The sequence below is a fragment of the Phaenicophaeus curvirostris genome, chromosome 6 (assembly GCF_032191515.1).
Source record: "Phaenicophaeus curvirostris isolate KB17595 chromosome 6, BPBGC_Pcur_1.0, whole genome shotgun sequence".
NCBI lineage: Eukaryota > Metazoa > Chordata > Aves > Cuculiformes > Cuculidae > Phaenicophaeus > Phaenicophaeus curvirostris.
Window position 1 is genome coordinate 36,956,377 of NC_091397.1, and position 26,092 is coordinate 36,982,468.

General features: G+C 38.4%; 1 protein-coding gene across 3 annotated transcripts in view; it reads left to right on the forward strand.

Annotated features, from left to right (window-relative positions):
- The window catches only part of AMPH (amphiphysin), a 122,042-nt gene that overhangs the window by 72,735 nt on the left and 23,215 nt on the right, over positions 1-26,092 (forward strand). For all 3 annotated transcript variants that reach the window (XM_069859790.1, XM_069859791.1, XM_069859792.1), the window contains exons 3-13: positions 83-137; positions 7,215-7,309; positions 9,847-9,942; positions 11,279-11,386; positions 11,772-11,857; positions 13,771-13,846; positions 14,760-14,842; positions 17,507-17,645; positions 19,201-19,329; positions 21,562-21,669; positions 24,958-24,981. In XM_069859790.1, the coding sequence (XP_069715891.1) occupies positions 83-137; positions 7,215-7,309; positions 9,847-9,942; positions 11,279-11,386; positions 11,772-11,857; positions 13,771-13,846; positions 14,760-14,842; positions 17,507-17,645; positions 19,201-19,329; positions 21,562-21,669; positions 24,958-24,981 (999 nt within the window). The remainder of the gene's footprint in view (positions 1-82; positions 138-7,214; positions 7,310-9,846; positions 9,943-11,278; positions 11,387-11,771; positions 11,858-13,770; positions 13,847-14,759; positions 14,843-17,506; positions 17,646-19,200; positions 19,330-21,561; positions 21,670-24,957; positions 24,982-26,092) is intronic.

The following is a 26,092-nucleotide window of genomic DNA, read 5'->3' on the forward strand; positions in this document are numbered from 1 at the left end:
ACTGTGTGCATGTTTTAAGACATAAACTATAACTGAAATGTCTTCTAACTTTTGTGCTTCTTTTTGTTTTTTCCTTTACCAGGCAGAGGGTTCCAGGCTCCAGAGAGAACTGAAAGGATATTTAGCAGCCATTAAAGGTTAATTTAAAGTTTTATGTCATGTTTTCATAAAGCAATCTTTTTTAAAAAATTGACACAAGTAGGCTTATTTAAGGTATACAAACACAAATACAAGGAATACTGCTTTTGCCATTAGCAGTCTGCCTTTCTGCTTTGGATGTGGCACAGGCTCTCTAGCCTGCGGCTAGGGATTCTGCACCCTCAATGTCAACTCACGTGTGTACAGTCTTGCATGCGTAGCTCATCTGTGGCAGTCCTTTGTGTGCAGGACGGCTGCCCAGATTATCACACTGCAAGCATCTTGAACATCCACAAAATCTACACAACTTGTTACTTGTCTTTGCAAATGCTAGCATATGAAATACGTCATGCCAGGCAACAGCTAGCTTATCTCCACAACTGTAACATTTCCAGGTATTACTAGTTGGCTGATGGTCTCCCTCCAAAGACATGCTTGCTGCGATGATGTGTTTTCTCATGGATTTCTGACTGCTTAATGTGTTTTTTAAAAAGTTTAAAAATCAAACATGATCTCTTTCGATACTACATTGACAATTCAAGCATAAGAAGCTGACTGATCGGCATTTAAATATCATAGATTAAGTAAACAGCTATTTAAATCCTACTGGACATTTGTTAATCCAGCACACTCAACATGGGACTATGTGCAAAACGTTATTTTTCTCATGCTGCCTTTCTTTGGAGGAGTTGGAGGGCAGGTGCTAAAAGGGAGGAGATAAGAATTGGTGACTGACAGAGAGACAGTAACCACTTCTTAAGATAAAAAAATTATATATGTGATACATCTATATACATGTGTATATACATATATGTATTTTAACTTGAGTCCAGTGTAGTAGGGAATATGTTAAAAATGAGTATTAGCATCCCTGGGAATCACTATGTCATAATAAAGCTTCAGCAGCTGTTGACAGGCAAGAAAGCAAGCTCTTTTTGATGGGACTTGTAAAATGGGAAGCGAAGAAGAGGTTTTGTGTCTTTGACTGACTATTAATTTGCTGAATGAGCTGGGCAAGGAGAATCCTATACCTAAGAAAAGATATTTTGCCTTGTAGGGATTTGGACAATGCCTTTTGTTCTTGGAGAAAATCTCAGTCATTTTTGGGGACCCACTGGATGTTGATTTTACTTCCCTATTTTTCAGTCATCCCTTCCTCACACCCATTGTCATATGGATACTCAGAAACAACGTGATGAGACTGTTTCTTGGCCAGATGGTTTTTCTGTCACTTAGGCTGACTATTTACATGCTGCTTTGTTTTCTGTATTGGTGATAAGGATCCTTCTCTCCATGTTTTATTTTCTTTCTCTGCTCACTTACTCTTCTTTTTCTAATCCTCTGTGCATTCGTGGTCCTTTTGCTAGTTTCTTCTCTAGTGGACTACTTTTGGCACTGAGTTTTGTTTTGAACTTGGTGTGAAATTTTTCATTGCAAGTTTTGCCCTTTTAGCAATGCTTTTCTATCCAGCATCTTTCTCTTGCTGGAGCCTTTAAGTCCATATTTGAAAATAATTTGCACTGACTTCTCACTTGAATGGAAAGTGTTTGCCAGCACCTAAGTATTTTCATGTCTTAAAAAAGACCCAGTGGTAAGTAGCTCACAAGAGCCCTAAAAATGTTATTCTTCAAAGCCAACATGCCAGCTGTGGGCAACCTTGGCACACGTGTTGGCGCACACCTTCTTGCTGCAGAGTGAGAGGACAGCCCAAGGCAGTAGTCCACACTACACAAGCTCTAACTGTGGCTCCCCCAAAGCTGACTAGCTCGGCAATGGGAAAGACCTTTCCAAATTTTGGATGGCAGAAGCAGATCCAGCAACAGCTAGTCGCTTTGTTGCTATTCTTTGAAGGACTGTCATCATGAAAAGATTTTGGAGTGGCTATGCACAAAAGCGTGGGAACCCCCATATTTAGGCACTGGAGTTGAATTTCTGCACCAAGGACATCTGAGCCTTGGAGAGACACTCTCTCATCACTTGACATTGTTGTACTTTAATAGGTGTCAGAAAAGCTGTTAATTTTAAAGAGTTTCAGGAATTGGCAAGATAGCTAACTGCAACAAAATAATATTATGAAACTGGTATGTTGTAAATGCCAGTAATAAGATTGATTTTGATGCATGACTTTTGAGTGACTGGATACTGGAAGTTGTATAGTGCAAGATCCAGGCACGATTTAAGTAAGGAATAGTCAACTGAGACTTCTTCTAACCCTCAGTTCCTTCATTTTAATAAATATACTTGACAGTTTGTGCCTTAGTATCATACATTCTTAAAAGAAATTTTGCTGTATTCAGGCTTCTTCTCTCATTCACAAGTGCTTTTAGTCTAGGCAGGATCTTGATCTTTACTGCTGGTTATTCAGGGGCTTAGAATTGCCACATCATAAAGCTATTGAACTTATGAATCGCTTGTATGAGCTTTTTTATTTCATCTGCATGACAGTTTAACATCTGCTATGTATTAGTGGTGTTTGTACTGACGAGACTGTGTACTATCTCCTGTAGCTATAGTCTTCTCATCCCTCAGTCTTCTGTTTCTTCCAGTCTCCTTGGCAACATGTATCTGGGTTTTCTATTCCATGACTTATTTTTTTTTTAAGCTTTTGAGAGCTGTTGATGACTTGAATGGTTTTGTGGGCCAGTTGTTAAAGAAACCCTAAATCAGCCTCCCATTTTCTACCCTGAGCTCTTTGCAAGTACCAGTGTAGATGGAGAGACATAAACCAGGATCTGCATGTAGGTAGCAACGTGGCCGAGGTAAAAAGGAATCCTGCATCATGAAAAAGAAGCACAATACTTTTCAGGTGGCTTAATCTAGTGAGGAATAATAACCAGTCTACAGGAATGGGAAAGGGGAGATTTTGGAGTTCTGCAAGCAGTTTTGCTGCCTGGCCGTGATGTTTTCCAGACACAGATCTTAAAATCAGTTGTATAAATTCCTAGAAGTGATAAAACTATTCATGATCTTTCTGAAAAATTTAGTAACGGATTATGAAATTATTTAATTGTTCCAGTGGAAAATCTAATGGGTTGCTAGCAGTAACAGGTACAACCCTTGTGGCAAGAGAGGTCATTTCCCTGGAGGACCACGTATGAAACTCTCTTCCCCACTCAAATGATTAAATATTATGAGCCAGCCTCACTCCATCAGGAAAATTTCCGTCAGGAATTTTGTGCATGATTCAGGCTAGATTGCCCTGCTCAGGAGTGAAAAAACCCCACGGTATATGGGTCTTAAGGCCAACATGGAGTCCCAGGCCAGTCTCAGTCTCCATGAGAGCTTGACTACACTGGAATTGTGATGGCAAAGAGTCATCTACCCTTGAGATCTCTAATGTGCCTAATGGGAATGTCTCTGCACCACCCCTCCCAGGATCCTTACGACATGGAGGCCCCTAGAGTCCTTTGGGGTTCCAGGGACAGGGGCGCTTTCCCATAGGAAGAGCCTCAGATTTCAGTAATTAGATTATTCAACATCATTCTTCTAAGCAGTTCAATTATTTTGGCATTTGTAGTTATTAAATAAGTGACCCAGTTACCAAGAAGTGGTACTAAATGAAACAATCGATATTAAATATAAATTTCTCACTATTCATCAGCAGTGGAATTTTCTTTCACTTTTCTTAGTGCTGTAATGACTTTAAACAATTTATCTTTCTCAGCGATAGCAGTTAAAAACAGCAGAGACAGCCTGCAGTCTATGGCTGAGACTAATCCTCTTAACTTTAGTGCTGAATAATGCATAAAAGGCATTAGTGGAATAAGAAATAATTTTATGTTAAAAACATCTAAATAAAAAAATCATTGGATGTTGTAATTTTATGTCCGCAGGCATGAAAAAGAATAGGAAGCCACAGGATTGGTATTTACCTATGCACTCATCTGGGGTGTTGCAGTAAATCTAGTATAAATGTAGTGGGAGGCAATGGATGCAGTAGGATGGATGATCTCTGCCTGTAGAAATTTCAGACTGAAGCCCCTGACTGAAGAAGCCAAGCAGTGTAATGTCCACTTGCCTAATGCTGCAGCTGGATTTGGTCGATATTTTTTACAGGAACGTGGTAGACTAGAGGATTACCAGATTCTCAGAACTTAAAAAAGTCCAAAAATGAGTGCAATTTTGATGTGACTCAAGTGTGGGATATTAAGTGTCTTTCACTTATTCTCTTAAGCAGATATATACCTGAATCCTGCTGTACTTAAAAAAGAATGTCTGCATAAGAAAAGGTGCTCTACCCAAGCCTGATCTGTGACTGAGCTGAATACAAGCTGCAGGAGGGATTAGCAAGCAACTGTGCCAGCCTGCCTGCCGTAGGAACGTACATGGCGGGTTTAGCACACAGCATGTTTAAGGGCAGAAGTTCAGGTATCAGAAAGGATCAAGCCTGAGCAGAAATGTGCAAACCTTTCTGTTTCTTGTGCTCACTCTGAGTGGACAGAAGCAGCCTTCTTAAGCATGGCAATACTGTGCTGGTTTTGCCTCACCTCCAGAGCTGATTAATTTGCAGTGGCATTAGAGAGTCCTTCCTGGAAAAATATGTGAAGATCATCTGTATTTTACTCTAATCTGGCATATTCCAGGAAAAAAAACAAGTGCTCCTTTATTCAGGAACCCTTACTTATCTGGTGATACAGCGTCCTAAGCATTAACCGTGAAGGAGAAAAGAAGGAAATGTGTCTTAAGTTCTTATGCTATACCAATTCTCTGAGCTGAGCTCTGTCATTAAAAAGCATCTCCAAGACAATCCCTGAAGAGATCAAATACTCTGTTTTGGCTCAGCACCTTTTGATTTAAGGGCAAAAGATTGTACCCTCCAGACACCAGGGTTTCCTTTGTACATGTTCTTCCCCTTTCCCATGCCATTCTCTCCCTTGAATCTAAGGTCTGAGAACAGCCATGTGCTCTCAGCTTTTTCGGTATCTTTTTTTCTATCCTACCCATTCCATAGATTACCATTTTTATATTAGGAAATGTGCATTATTGCATTTATTTTCCTGTGATATGTGTTTTGCAGAGTTTATTTTGGAGCACATGATAGAATTGCTACTGACTAGGTCAAGTCTACATTTTTAGATATTCAATTTCCAAATTAATTCTTCTCTTCCACACCTGAACACTGCTTTGTGCAGAAAACAGAAATATCAATGTTATTCCTAAACTTTGCCTCTGAGCCATTGAATCTGAGGATCAGATTAGAGATATTTTCAGATGCGCTCCAGCAAAAAGACTTTGGCTGAAGAAAAAAATGTTTTCTTTTTTTTTTAAAAAAAAAACTTGGTGCTAGGTAAAACAATAGCAATGTTCAGATTTTGAAATAAAGTTGTCATTTTAGAATTACTGGTTCTGAACAAACTCTTAGCATATTAGGTGAGATCAGTTTGTTTCACTGGATTCAGAACTGCATTCAGCATCTTATGCATTGAAGCTCCCTCAAAACGGAAAGGTAAACCCCAATGCTTTCAATTGAAGGTGGTAATTTATTCACTGGGGTCAAAGTGATCTCACTGATGACAGATTTAGGCTCTTTCTCATAATAACACTGAAACTACTTTATATTTAAGCAAGTTTCTCTGTGTTACTACAGAGGGATACTATCATTAGTCCCTGTTCTTGTTTCAGCTGTGGTAGCAAGAGCTCCAAAGGTGACTGATACTGTTTGGCTTAGCACACTTCTCTGCAGATGCCACCCTGCTGCAAGTCAAAATAAGTACTGGGCTCCACATACTTCTAAACCTACTGGGTAGCATATGAGATAATCATTCTTGGTAAAACCAGATCCATTACAGCACTCTCCTCATGTTCAGGCATCAGTTTTCGGCCCCCCACTATAAGAAAGACATTGAGGTCTTTGAGCGTGTCCAGAGAAGAGTGACCAAGCTGATGAAGGGGCTGGAGAACAAGTCTTATGAGGAGCGGCTGAGGGAACTGGGGTTGTTTATCCTGGAGAAGAGGGGGCGGAAGGGAGACCTTATTGCTCTTTAAAGCTACTTAAAAGCAGGCAGCAGAGAGGTGGGTGTTGGTCTCTTCTCTGAAGTGACAGGTGATAGGACAAGAGGGAATGGCATCAAGCTATGTAAGGAAAGGTTTAGATTGGACATTAGGAAAAACTTCTTCACAGAAAGGGTTATCAAGCACTGGAACAGGCTGTCCAGGGAGGTGGTTGAGTCACCATCCCTGGAGGTGTTTAAAAGGCAGGTAGATGAGGTGCTCGGGGACATGGTTTAGTAGTGGACAGGTACGGTTGGCGTTAATGATCTCAAAGGTCTTTTCCAACCTAATGGTTCTATGATTCTGTGATTGTATGATCTCTTTTCCCTAGACACTGTCTCAGCTCTTGCCAGTCCTTTGCTTCATTATGAACATACCTTTAGGTCACACTCATTATTTTGGGCACAAGAATAACAGGTTCAATTACTCTTACATTACATATGAAAGCATCCTGAGACTTAAATATCTTTGAATACAAGGAAACAGAGATGTCATGAGACATGTTCTATCTATGTGTGACCTCCCCAGTTTTGGAGAGCAGTTGTGTTTAGCACAGACCTCTTATAGCTTTTCTTTTAAGTCCATTTTTATAGCCAACAATTCCCATATATCTCTTTCATTTTGACCATGCCACTCTGGGCATGCCTTCTCTTTCTCATTGGCATGATACTGATTACTAACAAAGTAGGAAAGTTTTCTCTAGGGTTTAATTGCTGAGGATAACCAAAGGCAGACCACTATTTGATTTTCTTTTCAGTCTTTCAATTGGGTATTACATGAGCATGACTACCTTCTGAGTTGTTACTCGTGTTCAGATATGTTTAGTTCTGAGTAGAAAATGGAACTCAGGTAGGAACTCTTTTTTTGCATATACATATGTGTTAATCCTTCTATGAGGGATCTTTCTCATTAACCTGGGGAAATTGGGTGGCAATAAAGATTTTGTTTCAGGTCTTGAAAACAATATTCTAAACATGACAGTGGGAATGGCATAGTGAGTACATATGGGTCAAAATAATGATATTTATTTACAAGACGTTTCTTGTAGTTTGCAGTTGTATGCTCCTCCTTCTGTCTAATTACAGGGATGCAAGATGCCTCAAAGAAGCTTACAGAGTCTCTTCATGAAGTATATGAGCCAGACTGGTACGGGCGAGAAGATGTGAAAATGATTGGAGAGGTAAGATATGTGGAAAGAGGAAAAGAAGCGTTATGGCTGCAAATGGATTAATCTGAGCTGTTGAGAAGCGTACGTCCAAAATTTCCCTTAATTTTTGTAGCGTGTTAATTCCTATTTTCTGAGCATAGAAATTATTGGTCTTGTGAAATGCACTTCCTGCTGACCAGATGCAGCATTTGTGATGTCTGTTTTATGAACTAGCTCCTACTGAGGTCAACACCAGTGGCAGCAGAATTGATCCAGATAGCAACTGATTGACAAGTTTGTACAAGGTATCTTACATGCAGTTTTAAAGTTGGTATTATCAATTACCTGAATGTTAAAAATTATCAAATCTGTTTATCTTTATGACCTATATAACAACTGTTAAGCCAGTGGCACTAAACAGGGTATTGTATGGGACACTGACAAGAATCTGGAACTTAAGGGCAAATTAGGCTGCAGGGCCATATTCATTTTAGCCTTTTTATCTTCCTCTAGTGATTAGAGAAGAATAGATTTTTCTAGAGGGTATATCAGAAATTTGACTTGAGGCGCTCTGAGTTGCCTGCTTAAACAGCCTTAATTCTGGGAGAAGTCTGTCAGCAAATGTGCTGGTGGTGACAAGAAAGTGCAAACTGTTATCACTGCAGCTTTTAACCACCTAGCATTGAGTTTGCAAGGCCTCCTGGATAGTATAATTAAAAAGAAATTGGGGTACTGAGCAGTCTTCCCAAATCTGAGTAATGATTGCTTTCCTTCTCTTTGGCTGCCTTCCTCTACCCTTCCCTGCTCCTTGGAGGCATGATGTGGTTTTGATTTTAAATGCACCCCACTTCCAAACTGTATGAGTTAAGGTACCGTACCATTTATATTGGTTTAGGTGAAGAAGCTGGAAGATCTTCTGCTGCATTTTCCTGTAGCACTTCATCTTGTTTCCGTAGACTACTAGACTTTACACTCAGAAGTTTGTAATTGTGCGTGAAAGGAACAAATTTGGCTCTTAATCTGTTAGATGTAGGAATAAATGTTAGATATGTCTTTTTAAGAAGAGGCTCATGAGGGCAATATTACAAAATCTCTGCTTCTGATTTTTTTCTCTATATAATCACAAATGTATATTTATGCATCTCTCAACCTAGAGTAAAAAAGAATGATATATTTGTGCAGTCCAGGATATAAATGATCATTCCAAAAAGGATCCACCTAAATGATCTTATTCTGTGTGGTAGGAAAGTCAATGGCTTAAGGGACTCTTCAACAATAATTTTTGAGGCCATTAGCTTTCAGAAAGCCTCCATTATTTTAATGTGTTCAAAATATGTATCAGCAAGGTACAAAGGCATATTCACAAGCCTAGTAGTTTCTTGATCTAATGCTATGCTGCTCTGTAGACCACTGTGAATAAATATTGTGCTAATAAATGAGGTGTTTCTTTTAAGCATTATTAATAGATTGTAATAATTCATTAGAGGCTCTGTTAGGGTAGGAAATGAATGAACTAAATGCTGGCATCACACAGCATTTATAATGTGCCCTATAGTGGCTCATGATAAAACAAACACTAGGGAATAGCTTTTCAGACTTGCCAGTGAGGGTAGCAGCCCTGCAGAACACTGTTCGTCCCCTTTAGCCTCCCTTCCATCAAAGGAGGGATTTCGGTGAGTTTTGAAGTGGGCAAAGAGAAATGGGAGGGATCAGAATGTTTAAAGAATGCAAATGACTCGATCCATTGAGGACCTGAGACCTCAAGCACTATGTCTCTGTGTAATAGGATTTGCTTCTGGTAAGGAATTTCACCCTGCTCCCCATGGGGTCCTTGTCACATCAGCTGCATTAACATGTTCTTAAAAACTGGAAAAGTACAAGGAGTATCTCTTGGCGACTACCCCAGCGCTGCAGGGGGAACTGGGGAGAAGCACTCAAGCTTCTGGGAGGGATATTTATTTTGCCTGCCGGTGTTAACGTGTTCCATGTCTGGCATCCCAGTTCTCTAGCAATGTCAGGTAGAGTTCTTGTGTGTGCATCAGTCATTTCATCAAATGTACCTTAATGCAACAAAACGTATGGGATGGAAAGACATTTCTTAGGTTGGTTCTCCACAGATTTTATTTTAAAAGTGACCAAACAAAGCTCAGCTTACAAATCCTTATAATTGATGAGGAATTTTTTTTTCCTGTATTTTATTTTATTTTCTATTTTTAGTTATGCTTCTTTTCCCTGTAAAGAAGATTCATCATCAGTGAACTTACTTCGGCATAAGAACTAGGGCAGCTTCAGATTCTGCATTGATTGACCCTCAGGGACCCGAAACCCTGAGGAAGACCTTGAATCTGCAATATCCTTATTTTTGCATAGCAGTTACTATTTGAAAGGATGAAAACACAAATCAGTTATTAAGCTGTCTTCTTTTGTTGTGAATTAAAACTTGCAAAGTCAAGGTATTCCTTTTCATTTAAGTATGCCCTTAAAACTTCAGAATGATTACTCTTTACTAATTACATTTGTATTTCTCTTGGGTTTGGACATTTAACTTTTTTTTTTTTTTACCTTTACAGAAATGCGATGAACTTTGGGAAGACTTCCATCAAAAGCTGGTGGATGGGTCATTGTTGACTTTGGATACATATTTAGGACAATTTCCCGATATCAAAGTATAGTAATGATTTCCTATGAAGGGCAATTTGTAAAATTGCTGTTAAGTCATAAGTTAAATAGAAAATGAGATTAGAGGTAAAGAAAAATTTAAAAATGGGGGAGGTGGAAGTCATTTCTTCTGCAGTGTAAAAGATGATGTTCTGTAAGTAAATCTCTGGCATTAGGCTGCACTGTTTTTCCATGTGGACAGAAACTTTTTTTATGCCTACTGCTCAGAAGTAAATTAACCTTTGTAGATGAAATGTTTATGCTTTTTCCTGCTCCTGTTTATGTGGCAGGAGATCATTCTCACCAGTATCAATAGGGACACATTAAGCTCTTCATCTGTTAAAATGCCAGACAAATAGGAAACTGAAAAGCAGGACTGTTGTTATTGGCTAGATGCACCTGTAGTTATCCTAAGTATCTTTCTCTCAACTAAGCCACGGTTCCTGTCTTTTAATTAGTTACAAAAAGATTTTGTAATACACATAAGGAAAGACCATTATGCAGATTCCAGCCTGTCCCTGATGCCTGTCTAGCTTATAGGCAAGGGGGATGCTTGCTAAATGAAATGTGTGGAGATAAAGAGTCATTACAGGTGAGAGGCAGAGACTTTTATATTTGAATGTGACTTTATGGACATAGCTGGAAATTCTTTGTGATGGTTTATAATTGAGTAGGTGTCATGCAGGAAAAATAACTAAAAATCCCAAGATTACTGATGTCCAGTCTCAAACCTGCTTATAAATCAAACTGTGCTTATGTCCTCTCAACATGTGGAATTTACAAATAATGTATAGTTTTGTAAAGTCATTATATCTCAAAGGACTTTTCTTTAGTTTCAAAGTAATTATAGCAGGTAGCTTACAATTCCTATTGCATGTTGAACTCCAGTTATCTTAATTATATGTCAGAGAAACTGAATCGAGAAGTATATTTTAAGCATTTTTTGAACTCTAGAAAAAAAAAAGTTAATTATTCATTAAGTTTGCAACTATATATAAGGGGAAAAGATGGTGTTACCATGAGTTTAACAGGTCCTCTTATTCTGGAGAATGATACAAGTCTTGCATAACAACAGTATCTCACTTCTAAAGCCTGTGAACCCTACACCCACAAAAAAACCCCAAAAACCTTCTAAACCATCTGTGAATGGATTCCTTATTTACAATAAAGTGATTAGTGCATCTTTCTCACCATACTCATATTCCTGTATGATATTACAGTAAATCAGATATGAGCAGTGGATGAGGGAAAATAAAAATATATCAAAAACTTAAACATCAGCATAGATAAAATAGCTTTTAAAAAGCATCATTTGTACTGACTTTCATTTCTACCTCTGTATAGACTCGCATTGCAAAAAGAAGCAGAAAGCTGGTGGACTACGACAGTGCAAGGCATCATCTAGAAGCCTTGCAGAGCTCAAAGCGAAAAGATGAAGGCAGAATTTCCAAGGTAACACACTTAGAAGAATGCTGGCAGAGCACTTCAGGAGCTTGGGTGGCATTTGTTTCTGTGCAGAGACGGAGTACGAAGTTTCTTTTTCCTCTCAGAAATGGAGCTAGTTGTATGAGCATAAATGCATACTGAGTATTTTGGTGGGTGGGAAGGGCTCACTTAGCCTTTTCCAGGAGTGAGTCCCATTGGAGCCCTAACTTTCTCTCTTGATAAGACTTGGGGGACAGCAAGTTCTGTGTTGACCTGTGTGATGTGGAACTGAGTCACATCCTTTGTTAACAAAAATTTTAAAAGAACCACAAGAAAACCCACAAAACCAATTTTGCTATGTTTTGCCTTGCCATAGTGACTGCAGAAGTCACCCTATTTCGTTTTATTTTAGGCAGAAGAAGAGTTTCAAAAAGCACAGAAAGTGTTTGAGGAGTTTAATACTGATTTACAAGAAGAGTTGCCATCTCTGTGGTCACGGTAAGCCTAGACAGATAGTGTCTGGAAAGCCTGAAGGGGGACTTAGGAACAGGAACCAGAGGATTTTAACCATCAAATGGTTTGATGACTCCTTGAAGATCCTATCTATTATCTTTTTGGAAATAGTAAAAGGGAAAACGCTTGAAAATGATCCAAAGATATACTTATTATGAGTGTATTTATGCTTATTTCTTGCAATGTATATTCATCTTGATTCTGAGGTGCGAAAAGGTCTCCATTTTATGGATAAAGAACTGTGGCAGAGCACAGAAAGGCAGATTGTGACTATGACCCACTGCCTCCATCACCTTTCTCAGAAACCTTCAGGCTGGATACCTGATCCTTTCAAGGAAAAAACAAATGCCAATTATTAATAGAAAGGATCAAATGTTTCCACCATAAAAAGTACAGAACAGGCAAATGTTTTTTCTAGAAGATTTGCAGTGGGTCTATTTATAGGTCATTGTTTCTGTAAAAGATATCAAAATGAAAACCTAACAAATATGTAGGGATTTTATGGTAGTTGTTGTTTCCAAGTTCTTATAAAATACCATGAAAGCAGTAGCAGAAGGGAAAAATAATTTTATAACTACTTCAGAACACACATTTCATAGTTTTGTGCTGACTGTGTCTGTGATGTAAAAACATTCAATGACATAGATCACTCAGCTTGGATGTATAATTGTAGATAGTGTTTATACAGAAAATGCAAACAAAATGAACGGGAGAATAAAAACAGTAGAAAAGTAAGCATCTCATTAGTATGCTATATTCTTCAACAAATGGCAATCTGGAGTAGAAGTGTGTTGTGAATCACTGAAATATCCTTTGTCCTCTCTGCTTTCTAAACTAATTTGTGTTAAATTTCGAATCAACAGTAGGTTTTCCTGCTGTGTTTCTGCCTATTTAAGTTGAAAAGGTTCTTAGCGCTTCAAGGTATTTATTTTATGGGCTTATAAAAGTAAAACTGTATATGAATGCTTTAGAGTAAGGGCTCTTTTATTTCAATATGTATGTTGCCCACTAACTAGTCTCAGGGAAAGGTAAAATTTAATTTGAGTAATAGACATAATTTAGAAAGCAGTTGCTATCAGAGTACTTTTTTTTAGGTATTACAATTCTTTAGGAAGAAAATGGTCCATTGAGTTGACATTTTGCAGGCTTTTTCTTATGCTGAAGATTATTTTTGTTAATAATTTTTTTGTTAATAAAAGTTAGAAGAACACAGTAGCTTTAAATAGGGGACAAAAATTCAAAACCTTAGAAAAGACCTTCTACTTTTGAAGTGTACAAGAGTTATACAGTCACTCATCCCAAGAAAGCAGATTTTTTTACTTCATGTGCAAATATATTTAGTTTATATTAGAAATTATTTTCTCTTACATACATATGCATGTATTTCAGTGCTGTTTTCTCTAAGGAGGGCTGAGCATGGGATACCCGCCCCCAGGACATACAGAGATGTATACCTTAAAGCTGTCTCCAAATGCCCCTGTATAATCTAGGTGCTACAATAGCATCTAAGACTCAGATGCTAGCAGTGCTGGAGTGGTACCTCTCTCCTTTCAGTCAGTGGTTGCCAGTTGTCCTGTGGGAGACAGAGCACCTTGCCTTCTGTGTGCTTGTGCTGCACCCATACCGATCCTTTTCTAATCTTCTCTAAAACAACCTGAAACTCCTCACTGTGGAGTAGTCTCAACTTGGTTCGCTTTTTGTGGTGCAAAATATGATGGTTCTTAACACAGAAATAATCATGAACGAACTTGTCTGACGTTTTGACATTCAATCCAGTTATTTGCTTTGCTTAGAATGATGTTGCTTGTAATATAGAAAAACTTAAATAATTTGCCTTTCTGTCCCACCAACCCCAATCTTTTATTCTCTTTTTCCTTTCTTCGTGCCCTCCTCCACAGACGAGTTGGCTTCTATGTGAACACCTTCAAAAATGTATCCAGCCTCGAAGCCAAGTTTCACAAGGAAATAGCTTTAGTGAGTAAAGATTACTATTTCATGTATAATGGATTACGTGATGTGCATAACAGCAAAAAAAAAAAAAGTGGTGTAATGCAGCAGTAAAAAATCTAGCAGAGGCACACGTAAGAATTTGCCCAGATCCAGATTTGCAGTATAACCTTTGTATTCATTTCTACTTGCCATTTTTGTACTTCCCTTAAGGAAAGGGCATCCCATACAATTTTAGACTACAGTGCATTATAAATTGTAGCACTAAATTCTCTTTTTATTTTAATAATTTCTCCATTTTTTTTTAGCATCCTATTGCCTTCAGTATTTTTACATATCTGATTGCTAAGCATCAAATTGCTTTATTCAGTACAAGAAAAACATATCAACCGCTCCCTTCAAGATTGCTGCAATTGTCAAATTGTCAGCAATGCAATATTTTATCTGAGTCTGCTAGGCAAATCAAGATGTTTCAGTGAGGATTTTTTGAATGTACCTTGCTAAGTGGTAGTGTATTATCTATAGTAACCTACTAATAGGAACCAAAATTGTTTGGAATATACTCTTGACTGAAGTCCCATGTAAATTTTGATTAGGTTTTAGATGGAAAATATGAATCCTCTTGGCTACCCACATCACTTTGAACTTTAGGCAACCTCCTTCATCAGAGATTAGGCAGCAGTCAGTCACAGTTAAAACCTTGCTTATGTTTTTTAAGAACTGCTGTTATCTTTGGTAGTATGGATTTTCATAGATTTCCACTTAGACCTTTGAGATACATGGCATTGAGTATTTTTGGAGGGATCTTTATGCCATTATGAAATTATCGGTTTATCTATTATCAAGTTTTCAGTTATCTGACCAGATTTATCACCTGTATTTTTAAACGTGACTATAGTGCTTCATATAAACTCAGGCAAGTGTTTTGTTTTTTTCTCAGCTATGTCACAAACTATATGAAGTGATGACAAAGCTGGGAGATCAGCATGCAGACAAGGCCTTCACCATTCAAGGGGCACCAAGGTAAGTTTATTGCCCTTATAAATGAATTGCATTGCAGTGGGCTTTGTAGGTTTCAGCATGTGTAGCAATCACCTACACCACGTGTTGTGATTGCTGTACAATATGGCCACTCTGTCTCTTCATTCAGAATGGTAAATGAAGGTACCTCAGATGAAGTTCTTCTCAACATGAGTAAAGGTGCAAAACTTCCTTCATCACCCAGTAATTTTTTTATTTAAAAAAAAGAATAGACCAGATTCTCGGCTGCTGCAATTTAGCCTAGGTCATTGTAGACTGTTACACCAATATGCACCAACCAATTTATATCTTATTTATTCTTAAATGCTTTGTTTGCAGCAATGTTGCTGACTCCCTTTTTTTAAAAAAAACATTTAATTATTTAGATGTGTTTTTAGCTCCTAAGGGCATATGATTAGGTGAGAATCCCAGCCTTTGTAAGTCAGCTTCTCTCTCTTCTACTTGTGGAGAAAAGTCAAGAAATGTCATCAGAGAGTGCATCATAAAAGCTGAAAAGCTGAAGTAAAAAGAATGTGACAAAATACCATCTTTTTAGTGACATTCAAGAGAAATCTTATCTTAAAATAAAACCAAAAGCAAAATGATGGTGCTTTCTTAAGGTCAGTGAATGCTAGTGCAGAATTTCTGATATTTTGCTTGCAACAAATATAGCCTTTCTGACATAATTAGATCTCTCAGTACTGTAATAGTGATAAGTAAAAGTGGCTGAAATTATAAAGCAGTGAGACTTATGAAAACACAATGATATTTAGTATGAAACATAAATCCTGAATTTCCAGCCAATCCCAGCTCATCAGAAACAATCAGAACAACGTTATAGTTACTGCTAGTTTGCCCGCAAGCTGGACTTAGATTAGCAACAATTTAGATTAACCAAACAACATATCATCTGCCAGAAACATATGGCTGACATTTCTGCATTTGTTTTGATCTCACTCTGGAAGAACAAAGAATGCAATATTGAGCCTTCTGATCTAATGCAAAATTCAAAACTACTTTATTAAGAAGGCATCCAAAACTTTTGGTTTGGATTAGTTCAGTGTTAAACGCTAATGTAGACCACACACTGCCTGCGGAGCTGTTAGCTTATGCGTCACCACTTCCAGCTTCTTTAGAATGGACTCACAGGCTGGACTATGTTTCCATAAAGGACTTATAAAATATTTTTACAGTATTAAAAATAATCTAGTGTTGGAAAACTTCAAGCAGTTTTTGTAATAAACAAATATTTTGACCACCTGTGACTCCGAAACCACATCAATTATGCACATGCTCACTCCCACTGCATTACTCATTCCATCAATTGAAGAAAAAAAGTAATAATTATTGCTGTGAATGAGTAGACATAGTTTAATGCTGTGTGATCTTCTTAACTGGTTTTAAAAAATGCCTTTTAAAAAGACAGTATTTTTTTAGTTACCATGTTACTGTCTTTTGCAGTAGTGTTCAGAGAGCCTTGTGTGAAAATCTGGATAGATTTTGACTTCTATTAATAGTTATGATACTCTAAAAGACAATTCAGGAGTGGGTCTTTGAGAGGTAAAGCAGCTTTCATTTTTAGATGCATGAGAAGTAGATACTAGATAAATACAGTATCTAAACTTTCCTTTAAAAAGCTGTATAAAAAGAAACATCTTAAAAATTTGTATGGTTCTGGATACTCTATCCTGAAGGCAAATATTGTACCTGGGAAAGAAATTTCTTAATAACTTCTTATTTTTTTCTTTTTTTAATATTTCCACAGAAAGAGGTGGTGAGTGTAAGCTAAGTCTGTCCTTTCCAAAGAACAACTTTTTCTTGTGTTAGCATTAGAAAAATGTGTATGGTTTGGTCTCCTCAATCAGGTAGCGCTTCTGTTCTCCCTGGAGATGTGTAGGAGTTGCTCTTCTCTTAACAAGTACTGTGGTCGTTGAGTGCTGTAGTTTATAGCCTCCCCAAGTTGTAAGCTTTCAGCGTTTCTAGGTAGCTGAATATGTCTCAGTGTTTGCACCAGTTCCTTCCATGGGAAGGGCAGATCCTCTCTCAGGACTTCATCAGATCTTTTCTTAGTGTCAACAGAGCTCTGTTGAAGTCACTTGGCTACTGCTTTTTTATAGTTGTGGTGAACTGCCCCTCTAAATAGTGATATTTTTATAATAAACTTGGCTCTGTTTTATTTTACTGAAACCTTTCTGAAGTTGCTGAGCTTTGAAAAGTATTTGCATTATTCATTGTTATGCCTTCCCCTGGGATTTTTGTCTTTAGAGCCTTTTGTTCTGAGAACTGTGTGAAATAGAGACAATAATTCCATCTCACATTTTATGATAGTAACAAAGTTATATGTGAAACATTATTTCAGATTACACAGTCTGAAAAAAATGCAGGTACTCTGTTTCCTCCAAGTTAACATGATCAGGTAAACATATGTTCCAAAAGCCAAGATCACTCAAAGTTAAAACTTCCTTTGACGCTGTAGATCCCTGAATTTTAACTGAATTTAATTACACTTTTAGTTATTATATAATGACTCAGTTTTTCTCCAGTATGTACTGCCTTTTGTGGTCACAGGCATTACATCAGGGATGCAGTTCAACTATTGCGTGACATGGACAGGATAATCACTCAGCATGGTATGTATGTCCTCACAGTTGCTTTTCTTCTGTCTAGTGATTCAGGTCCACTCCGCATTGCAAAAACACCATCACCACCAGAGGAGGTCTCTCCCCTTCCTAGCCCTACTGCTAGTCCCAATCATATGCTGGCACCAGCGTCTCCAGCACCAGCCCGACCTAAGTCACCCACGCAGGTAAGCAGAAACCTAGCAGGAGATACTGGGCTGTTGTGCAGTAATGTATTGCTGAGATGATTTACATGGTGGACTTTTCATCTAAGCTGTGACTGAGGAATGACAGAGGCCACTGGCTCCTTTGCATTCTATTCTGTTCATTGGTTCTTCATTCCTGTATCACTCACGGGTGGAAAGTGGTTTTTATATAAGGAGCAATGAAGAAAATTTAAGGTGCCCACTGAACTGGAGGAACTTGTGGTGACAAAGCAAAACACTTCTTAAAAAGGTGCATAGTCTCTAATGACCCATAGCCCAACAGTTATAGTTTGAAAAACCTGTTTCTAAAACATCCTCATGTATTTCAGTACATTATCGATTTTATTGAATATAAATGTGCTGAATGCACATTATATATAGTCTTCAATCATCTTCAAATTTATGTTTACCCTGGGGAAAAAATAGCCAGTGCATATCAGTGGTCTGGCCAACCTCTAAAACATTAAATAATACAGCTAGCTTAAATACTGCTGTGATTATTACTGATAATTAAAGGCTTATTTGTTGATATTAACACTGGATTGAGGTGTTTGACAATATTGGAGTCACTGGAGTAATTTCTGTTCTCACCAGTACTGATGGAATAAAAATCAGTTTCATGCATCAGTTTCATCTGTAGCACAAGAGTTGCATGTGATGAGTGAACATACCAAAGACTTGTGTTGATGTTACTGATGTTTTCAGAGTCAGGATGACTTCTGTGCTGATTGCTGTTTCTATGGTGGAAGCACATCAGAAGAAATTTAATTTTGTGTTTAGTTACATGTGAGCACAGTTGTCTTCTCTGCTCTCCCAAAATGTGACACCTCCCTGCCTGAATGTCTATCTGGTAGGACTCAGTTTAGTCTTACTGATGCCAACAGTGCTATGTCACTGGACCGCCTGAGGATTTTTTGGTGGATTTCTTTTTTTCCTTGCTATTTTGACAGATTTTAAGATTATCTAATACTATTGAGTATTATTCCAAGCTATTAGTTTTTCATAGTTACGTGAATCTCTGGAAAGGAGGGGGAATTAGTAACCTAAGCATCTCTGACATAGTGTGGTTCCCAGACATGAGATGGTCTTAGCGTTAAGTAGGCTTTAAAGGTAGCAACAGGTGGGCAGAGACAAAATCCCAAAGTTAAAGAGGAATGAACTCAAGAAGCCAAAAAGCTGCAGAGGCTTGGTTCTGTGCAGCATCGCCCTTCCAACTATGGGCTGCATAGGAGTGGAAGTGTTTTGTGCTGTGGGCCCGTTACAGTTGAAAGGAATCAGCCAAGAAATGCTTTTGTATAAATCTTAGACTTTGAGTTGGAATGTGGTTGGAACATTGAGTTGTTTTGCTTTTCCTACAATGTTTATTTCAAGGGATTTAGTGGTGAACAACCAAATAGTACCTTTCAACCTATAGCTCATTCCCACATATAAGGTGAAACAGCAGAGATAAAATCCTAATACAGATTGTTTAGGCTTAGCTTAAAGCTTTTATCTTTTACCTCTGAACTAGTCTGTGACATTTTTTCTGTCTGCCTAGCTGAGGAAAGGTCCACCAGTCCCACCTCTGCCTAAGCTCACACCCACGAAGGAATTGCAACAGGAGAACATCATTAACTTCTTCGATGACAACTTTGTCCCAGAAATCAATGTGACAACCCCATCACAGGTGAGCTTTGGAGGATGGTGTGTAGGTTTTGGCCTTAGGGCTGATCTCAGTGGGGAGGGAAAAGGGTGCAGGTAGAAAGCAGAGGCACAATTACGATTTTATATTATCCTGAAAAGGTCACATACATGATATTTTATTTTTGAATCAGTCATGTGTAAGCACTCAAAAGGGCTGGCATTACTAACATATTGAAAAAAATGTAAGATTTCCTGAAAGGCCTGTCTTAAAGATACTGTGAAACACAGCCATGTTGGAGGTTTAACTGAGTCCAGGTTTCATTACAAACCAAGAATTCATCCAGGATGCTCTTTTCCCTAATCCTAAGAATCTCAAACGGCAGTTTGCCGTGATCCTTCATTATTTCTGTTTCTTCCATTAAAATCATAGGAAGTATTCCTTTTCACTTAAGGGATTTTAATCTGACTGTGTTAATCAACTCTTTGCAGGCATAAAAATCTGCTCCGGCTAGATTAATCTTTCACTTGATTTTGACTCGCAGAAACATTAATTACATAGCAGATAAGTGATCAAAATCATGTATCTCATTATTATGAAATTAAGATTTTTTTTAATTGCATATAACAAACAGAAAAGTCAGAGTTGTGTAAAATAGGCTGGCATAATTTGTATTCATCTTTTATGCAGTTATGGTAACTACTGGTTGTTCAATAATGGACTCTTATGGTAATTACAAGTCTGAAATGTGAGCCTGTGTCTGTTAGACTGTGGAGAAATACACAGATCTGCAGTATATGTAGAATTTTTATCAATTTTTGTTTTCACATGAATTATTGGTTTTGTACTAAATCATTTGACAACACAGCAGAATGTAGGAACAACAACGAAAAACAAATTTTAGATAATTTGAACATGTGATGTTTTGTTTTGTTGTGTTTTGTTGTGTTGTGGAAGGAAGAAAAAAGGCATTGCTGTCCATAGAGATCTGTTTGGAAAAGGAAAGAGTTATTTATAGTTAAGTCCATGCAATTAAAGAATTAATTGCAGATCACAGTATGCAGCCACTGCTGGGCCCTCCTGCTGAAGGGAGGTTACAGTTCTATTGCATCATTGTACCCTGACTTGATGGGTGTTCTCACTCTGGCAGTGTGAGCCTTGACATCAGTGGTAAGAGTTGGTGTAACCTGTCCTAGATGTGGCCCCCTACCTTGTGTTGTATCCACCTAACCTTAACCTGTCAGGCCAGCTATGGAAACAGAAATGGAACTGATCTGTTTTTCAGTTAAGAGCTGTCACCGGAACAAAGCTTTGAATGAGTGTAAGTCACATTTCCAGATCTTTACTGACTACAAGAGATTGGTATAAAAATGGAATAACTTAATAAAGGTGGAGCATGCTCCTGAGAACTGAAATCTTTCCTTTGTCTGTCAAGGAAAAATTGACCTTCCTTCAGCAAGTGAATTATGTCCATCCCTCCTTCACAGAACTGAGGCCCCATAATCCAAGGGGAAATGGTTAGCAACCTGCTACACCACTTAGAAGTGTATAAGTCAGATGGAATCCACCCCGGGGGTACTGAGGGAGCTGGTGGAAGTGCTCACCAAACCACTTTCAATCATCAACCAGCAGTCGTATCTAACTGGGGAGGTCCAAGTTGACTGACTGAAGGTTGGCAAATGTGATGGCTGTCTGAAAGAAGGGTCGGAAGGGCCTTCCAGGGAACTACAAGCCTGTCAGTGTGACCTTGGTGCCAGAGAGGGCTATGGAGCAGATCATCTCGAATGCTGTCACGCAGCATGTACAGGGCACCCAGGGGATCAGGCCCAGTCAGCATGAAAGGCAAGTTCCTCTTGACTAACCGGATCTCCTTCTATGAAAAGTGACTTGCTTAGTGGATGATGAAAAGGCTGTGGGTGTTGTTTATCTGGACTTTAGTAAAGCCTTTTCCCACAGCATTCTCTGGAGAAATTGGCTGCTCATGGCTTAGATAGGCATACTCTTCACTGGGTATGAAACTGGCTGGATGGCCAGGCTGAAAGTGTTGTAGTGAATGGAGTTAAATCCAGCTGGCGATCACAAGTCGTGTTCCCTAGGGCTCAGTGTTGTGGCCAGCTCTGTTTAATATCTTCAGCGATGATCTGGATCCTCCTGGCTTGCACTTTCACTAGGAAGTCTGTGATGTAATTTTAATTTTTTTGAGCCTTTTACTACTTTGCTGCCCAGGGCAAGTTTTGAAAGATGAGCTTTTCCAAGGTTATGTTTCTCTTCTAACAGAATGAAGTTCCTGAAGCTAAGAAAGAGGAATCTTTGCTAGATCTGGACTTCGACCCTTTCAAGCCAGAAGTTGCATCAACAGGAGTTACTCATTCACCCATGTCTCAGGTATCTCTTTGCCTTGAGGTAGGCAAAGCATATAAATGCAACATGCTCTTTGCTAGCAATGATTTGCCTCATGTACTAATAAGCATTGTATCTGCAGAGTCTGAAAAACTTGATCTTCCTGAGAAGCTCTTGTCAGCCATCTATATTTCCCCTGCAGTAACCCTGTAGTTGATGATGTATTGGAAAGACAGGAAATTGTCAAGTGGTAAAATGAGATGTCCACCAATTGCAATGGTTTGTTTTGGCCTTGACTTCAGCATGCTGTTGTTTTCTATCTTTAAAATAACTCTTAGTGCCAACATTATAATTCTCCAGTGCCTGTTCTTCTGATGATTTTTCTGACCTGGCTTTGATTCTTCATGCTTGGAAAGATGCCTCAGGGGACCTAGGTCCTGTGGAGTCAGCATGCAATTGCTTTCTTGTGATGGAGCTTCCATACCAAGCAGGGAATATGATCTTGAGTTGTTTTGCTTTTAAAATCCATTTTATACCTACTTCAAGGAAAATGAAAGGCTTGAGCAGGATGTTTCCTTGCACAATGTTGTATTAAAGAAATTCTGCATTCTATGGTAATATTTGCTACAGTAGTTTCTTGCAGCAACAAAAGAAAAAGAAGAAAAGAAAAAGGACTAATATATCAAGCTTCTGTTTTTCATTGACTTGCTGTAGGGGACCTGCTATTTTAAGATCCAGAACTCACCCTCACTACCCACAGGGCTAATAGTATAGTAGGGAAGTTCTCCTGGCCAGCAGAGCTGGAACTCTGTGTTGTACACCCAGAAGGAAACACTACTAACAGACTGTTAGCAAAATCTTTTACCCCTGTCGTTATCATTAACCTGGCTTGTACTGTGATACATGACAGTCCTAGTCGACTGTTCAGGAAGGCAGCAGTGGAAATGACTGACAATACAAGAAACTTTAAGGCTCAGATAGTTCTCTGCTGTTTTCTTCGGTTAATTAGTTCCTTACTCCGTGTGCAGTCTTGGTTGTGTAATGGGGTCTGTAGCGATCTCTGATGGGTTAAGCAGTATCAGAAAAAGTGTATTGTCAGCATTCTAAACGTGAGCTGAAATTTCTCATCATGTTTTGCTAAGAGGAGTGTTTAATTATAGCAAAGGCTTTGTGCATCTTACGTGTTATTTTTCTTGCTCTAAACAAGGAAGGAGAAAGACATTCCTTGACATTCAGTGTGACAGAACAGACAGACTCTAGTTGTGGCTTTACTAACTCTGAGCTTTCAGCTTGTCTTGTAGTAACACTGATTAGATCAATGGAATCATTAAACCAAAGACATTTAACTTCTGTGACAGAGCACATTTGTCCTGACGTCGTATTGTAGAGATTGTAGAAGATTTTACTACTTTAATAGAAAAGAGTTGGTTTAGATTCAGCTGTACTGTGAAATACACAGTAAAATTCAGAAAAGTACATTGCATTTTTTCATCTAGATGCATATGAAGCATCGACTGAAAACCCTTCAGTTTCCCTTCTCTGTTCACTTTTCCTCACAACATATATATATATATATATGAGAAAGGATGGTCCACATCCAGAAGAGTGTGTGAATTTGTCAGAGCACTGTGTTTTTAGGAGAAGGAAAGATAGCCCTGAAGTCTGGGTCTTGGTCTCACTGGATGTGGCAGGGTCATTGCTATGGCAGCACCGACAGAATGAAATCACTGGCTGCAGTCTTTGGAGAGCCCTGTGCTGCTTTGCAGGGAGATTAAGAGAGGCTTAAGTGGTCTTTCTATATGTGTATAGTTTTTTGCTTCAGTCACGGATATTTGCCCTTCAGCAAGTTGTGCTGAAGTAGTAACATGAAGACAGGAGTAGTCATCTATGCCATGATGCCTCGGGACACCTAGCATGACTTCCCTATTTACCATTTAGTTAATCACCTCCCTCCACTGCTTTGCCAGGGTGATCAGATCACAGTAAATGAGCCCCAGTCTGCCCTTCCCAGCTTGCTTTTCTGTTTCTGTGTCAGAAGTGGCCTTTCTAAATATGCCTGGCCCTCACCTCTGTTTGCTAGCTGGGGTTTGTCTTGCGTTTCCCTCAGTATACACCTTCCCCTTCATGCTCAAAGCCCCATCAGCAGTAAAAGCAAAATGAGAAAATGAAGGATGAGCAATCTCTTCTTCCATGGAAGTTTGTAGGACATGTAGGGTCTGCACCAGTTAGCACTATAAGAGATCAATCATTTTTCCTTAAAGATTGAATGTTCAGCTAACGATGTTACAGCAGAGTAAGCACAAACACTTGTGAATTACATCCACTGAAGAAACACATACAGGGACTTAAACAAAATTAAACTGATTGAGAAATAGCTGTTGATGTTAATTTGCTCAAGTGTAGTAGTGAGTTATTACTGTGTCTTTTGTTTGTTAAAGAATTTATTCCAAGACCCATTGTGTCCATATAAAATAAGCAGGCAAGAAGCTAAATGCAGCAATCTTTTCTCTTTAGCAAATGTTAGATGTCATGTTTAACCTTTGCAAATATTTCAGGAGAAGTTCTGCATTTTACTTTATGAATGTCTGGAGGGGGGAGGGGAAAGAGGGGGGGGAAGCAAGGTGGACTTTAACCTAGGTGTGAATATATTAGATATATTTTGAAAGCATCGTAGCTTTTGAGACCAATCAGCAAAATTCATTCTTATGTGGGGAGGGACTGTTAATATTTGGCATGAAGTCTGCTGCTTTTTTTCATCTGTCAATTCAGCTTTTCTGCTGAGAGGTCACTAACATTTATTACTTAATGGAGTGAACAAGAAAAATAAACCATTCGTTGGCTTTCTTGTGTTTCCCAAAAAGCATGCCATTTTCCTTCCTGGTGTCAGTTATGAGAAAAGCCACTTGTTCTCAGTGGATATCTGGACCATTTTTTATCTGGCTAAAAACCTGAGTTATGTAAGCCCTTTAAAGCTTCCACCTTGTAGGGGCTCCTGTAACTATTAAAAATCATTCAGTCACCAGCTCAGAATCCAGCTGTTACTGAAGCATGCAGTGGTGTGAGTTTGCTGCAAAGCAATAACTGCTATGAAGTGGGAAGTACCACAGCCTATCATGTACTGCCCATCCTATTTGACCAAAAAGTGTATTAAGCAGATAAGTACCCACACGCAGGCATGAACACACACACATATGCTAATATAGAAAATATGTATTTATTATAAATATAATTTATCTCTTTTAAGACAGCGAGCGCAGTTATGCAGCACGTTGAATATGTGGTGTATTAACAGTATTTTTCTAAAGCCTCTTTTTTTCCTCTCCTTTTTTTCAGACATTGCCATGGGATCTATGGACGGTAAGCCTGACATTTATCACTGCAAACTGAGATATTTCAGTGCCTTTGATTTCGTTACATCCTAAACTGAGATTTATAAAGTTTTTTACCAAAAGTCAAGTTAAAGAACTAACAGACCATCACAAACACTTTGAAGAATATGAAGCCAATGTAGATCTTTTAGCAATCACAATAACAAAATATGATCTCTGTAGCTTGGCCTACAAAACCACAATGGTGTCAGAAATCTAGGCTAATAAGGTTCACAATCATTATAACTCTCTGTGTGTTGCTTTTATTCATATGCCTGATTTGTAGCTATTAGAGGCTAGGAATGGATGCCGGTCACATGTTTAATTATCCAAAAGTGTAATTCCTCAGGACTTTAACCCACTGTACAACCATTTTCTCAAAATTCAAGAGTGAAGAGAGAATTTAACTTGTCTTTGTGGGTACACAGTGAATGGGAGTTGTTCACAAAAGAAGCTGCTACTTTAGGGAACTGCATTAATTCTCCCTTATTCCTCCTGCTGCCAAATCAGATACAATGATCTGCAGGAAGAAAACAACTCATTTATGTGAGCTTTCTTTTGACTTTGTCATGGAGATAGCTGGGCTGTCTTGATGTGGAGCCTCGTATGCTCATTTTTGACCTTTTGCAGCTTCAGCCAGCACAGAAATCTGTGGATGCTTCTTGTGCATACAAATTTGTAGTACCATTTTGTGAATACATAGCGCATGTGTTGTCTATTAAATGCTCATCTCTTTCTGTTGGGAAAGGCTTGAAAAAAATATGTAAGCTAGCCAAAACTTCACGGCTGCCAATATCTAGACCAGCTAGAAAACTCAGAAGTTTTCGAATTTATAGCTCAAAACTTATTTTAGATAGCATTATCAATGTCTTCCTTTCACAAAGTTTTATTGATAGATTTTTAATATTCTGTATGTATTCTGTAATATATATTTTCCTCTTTGTTCTAGATAAAAAAAAAAAAGGCTATGTAGTGAGCTTCACAACTAAATGTTTGAAATTGGGCATACTCGACTGTTTACTGAATTTCTCTTAGTAAGCTGCACACAGAGTAGTTGATCTTCCTTGCAGCATTTGCATCTGTTCAAAGTGGTGCTGTAG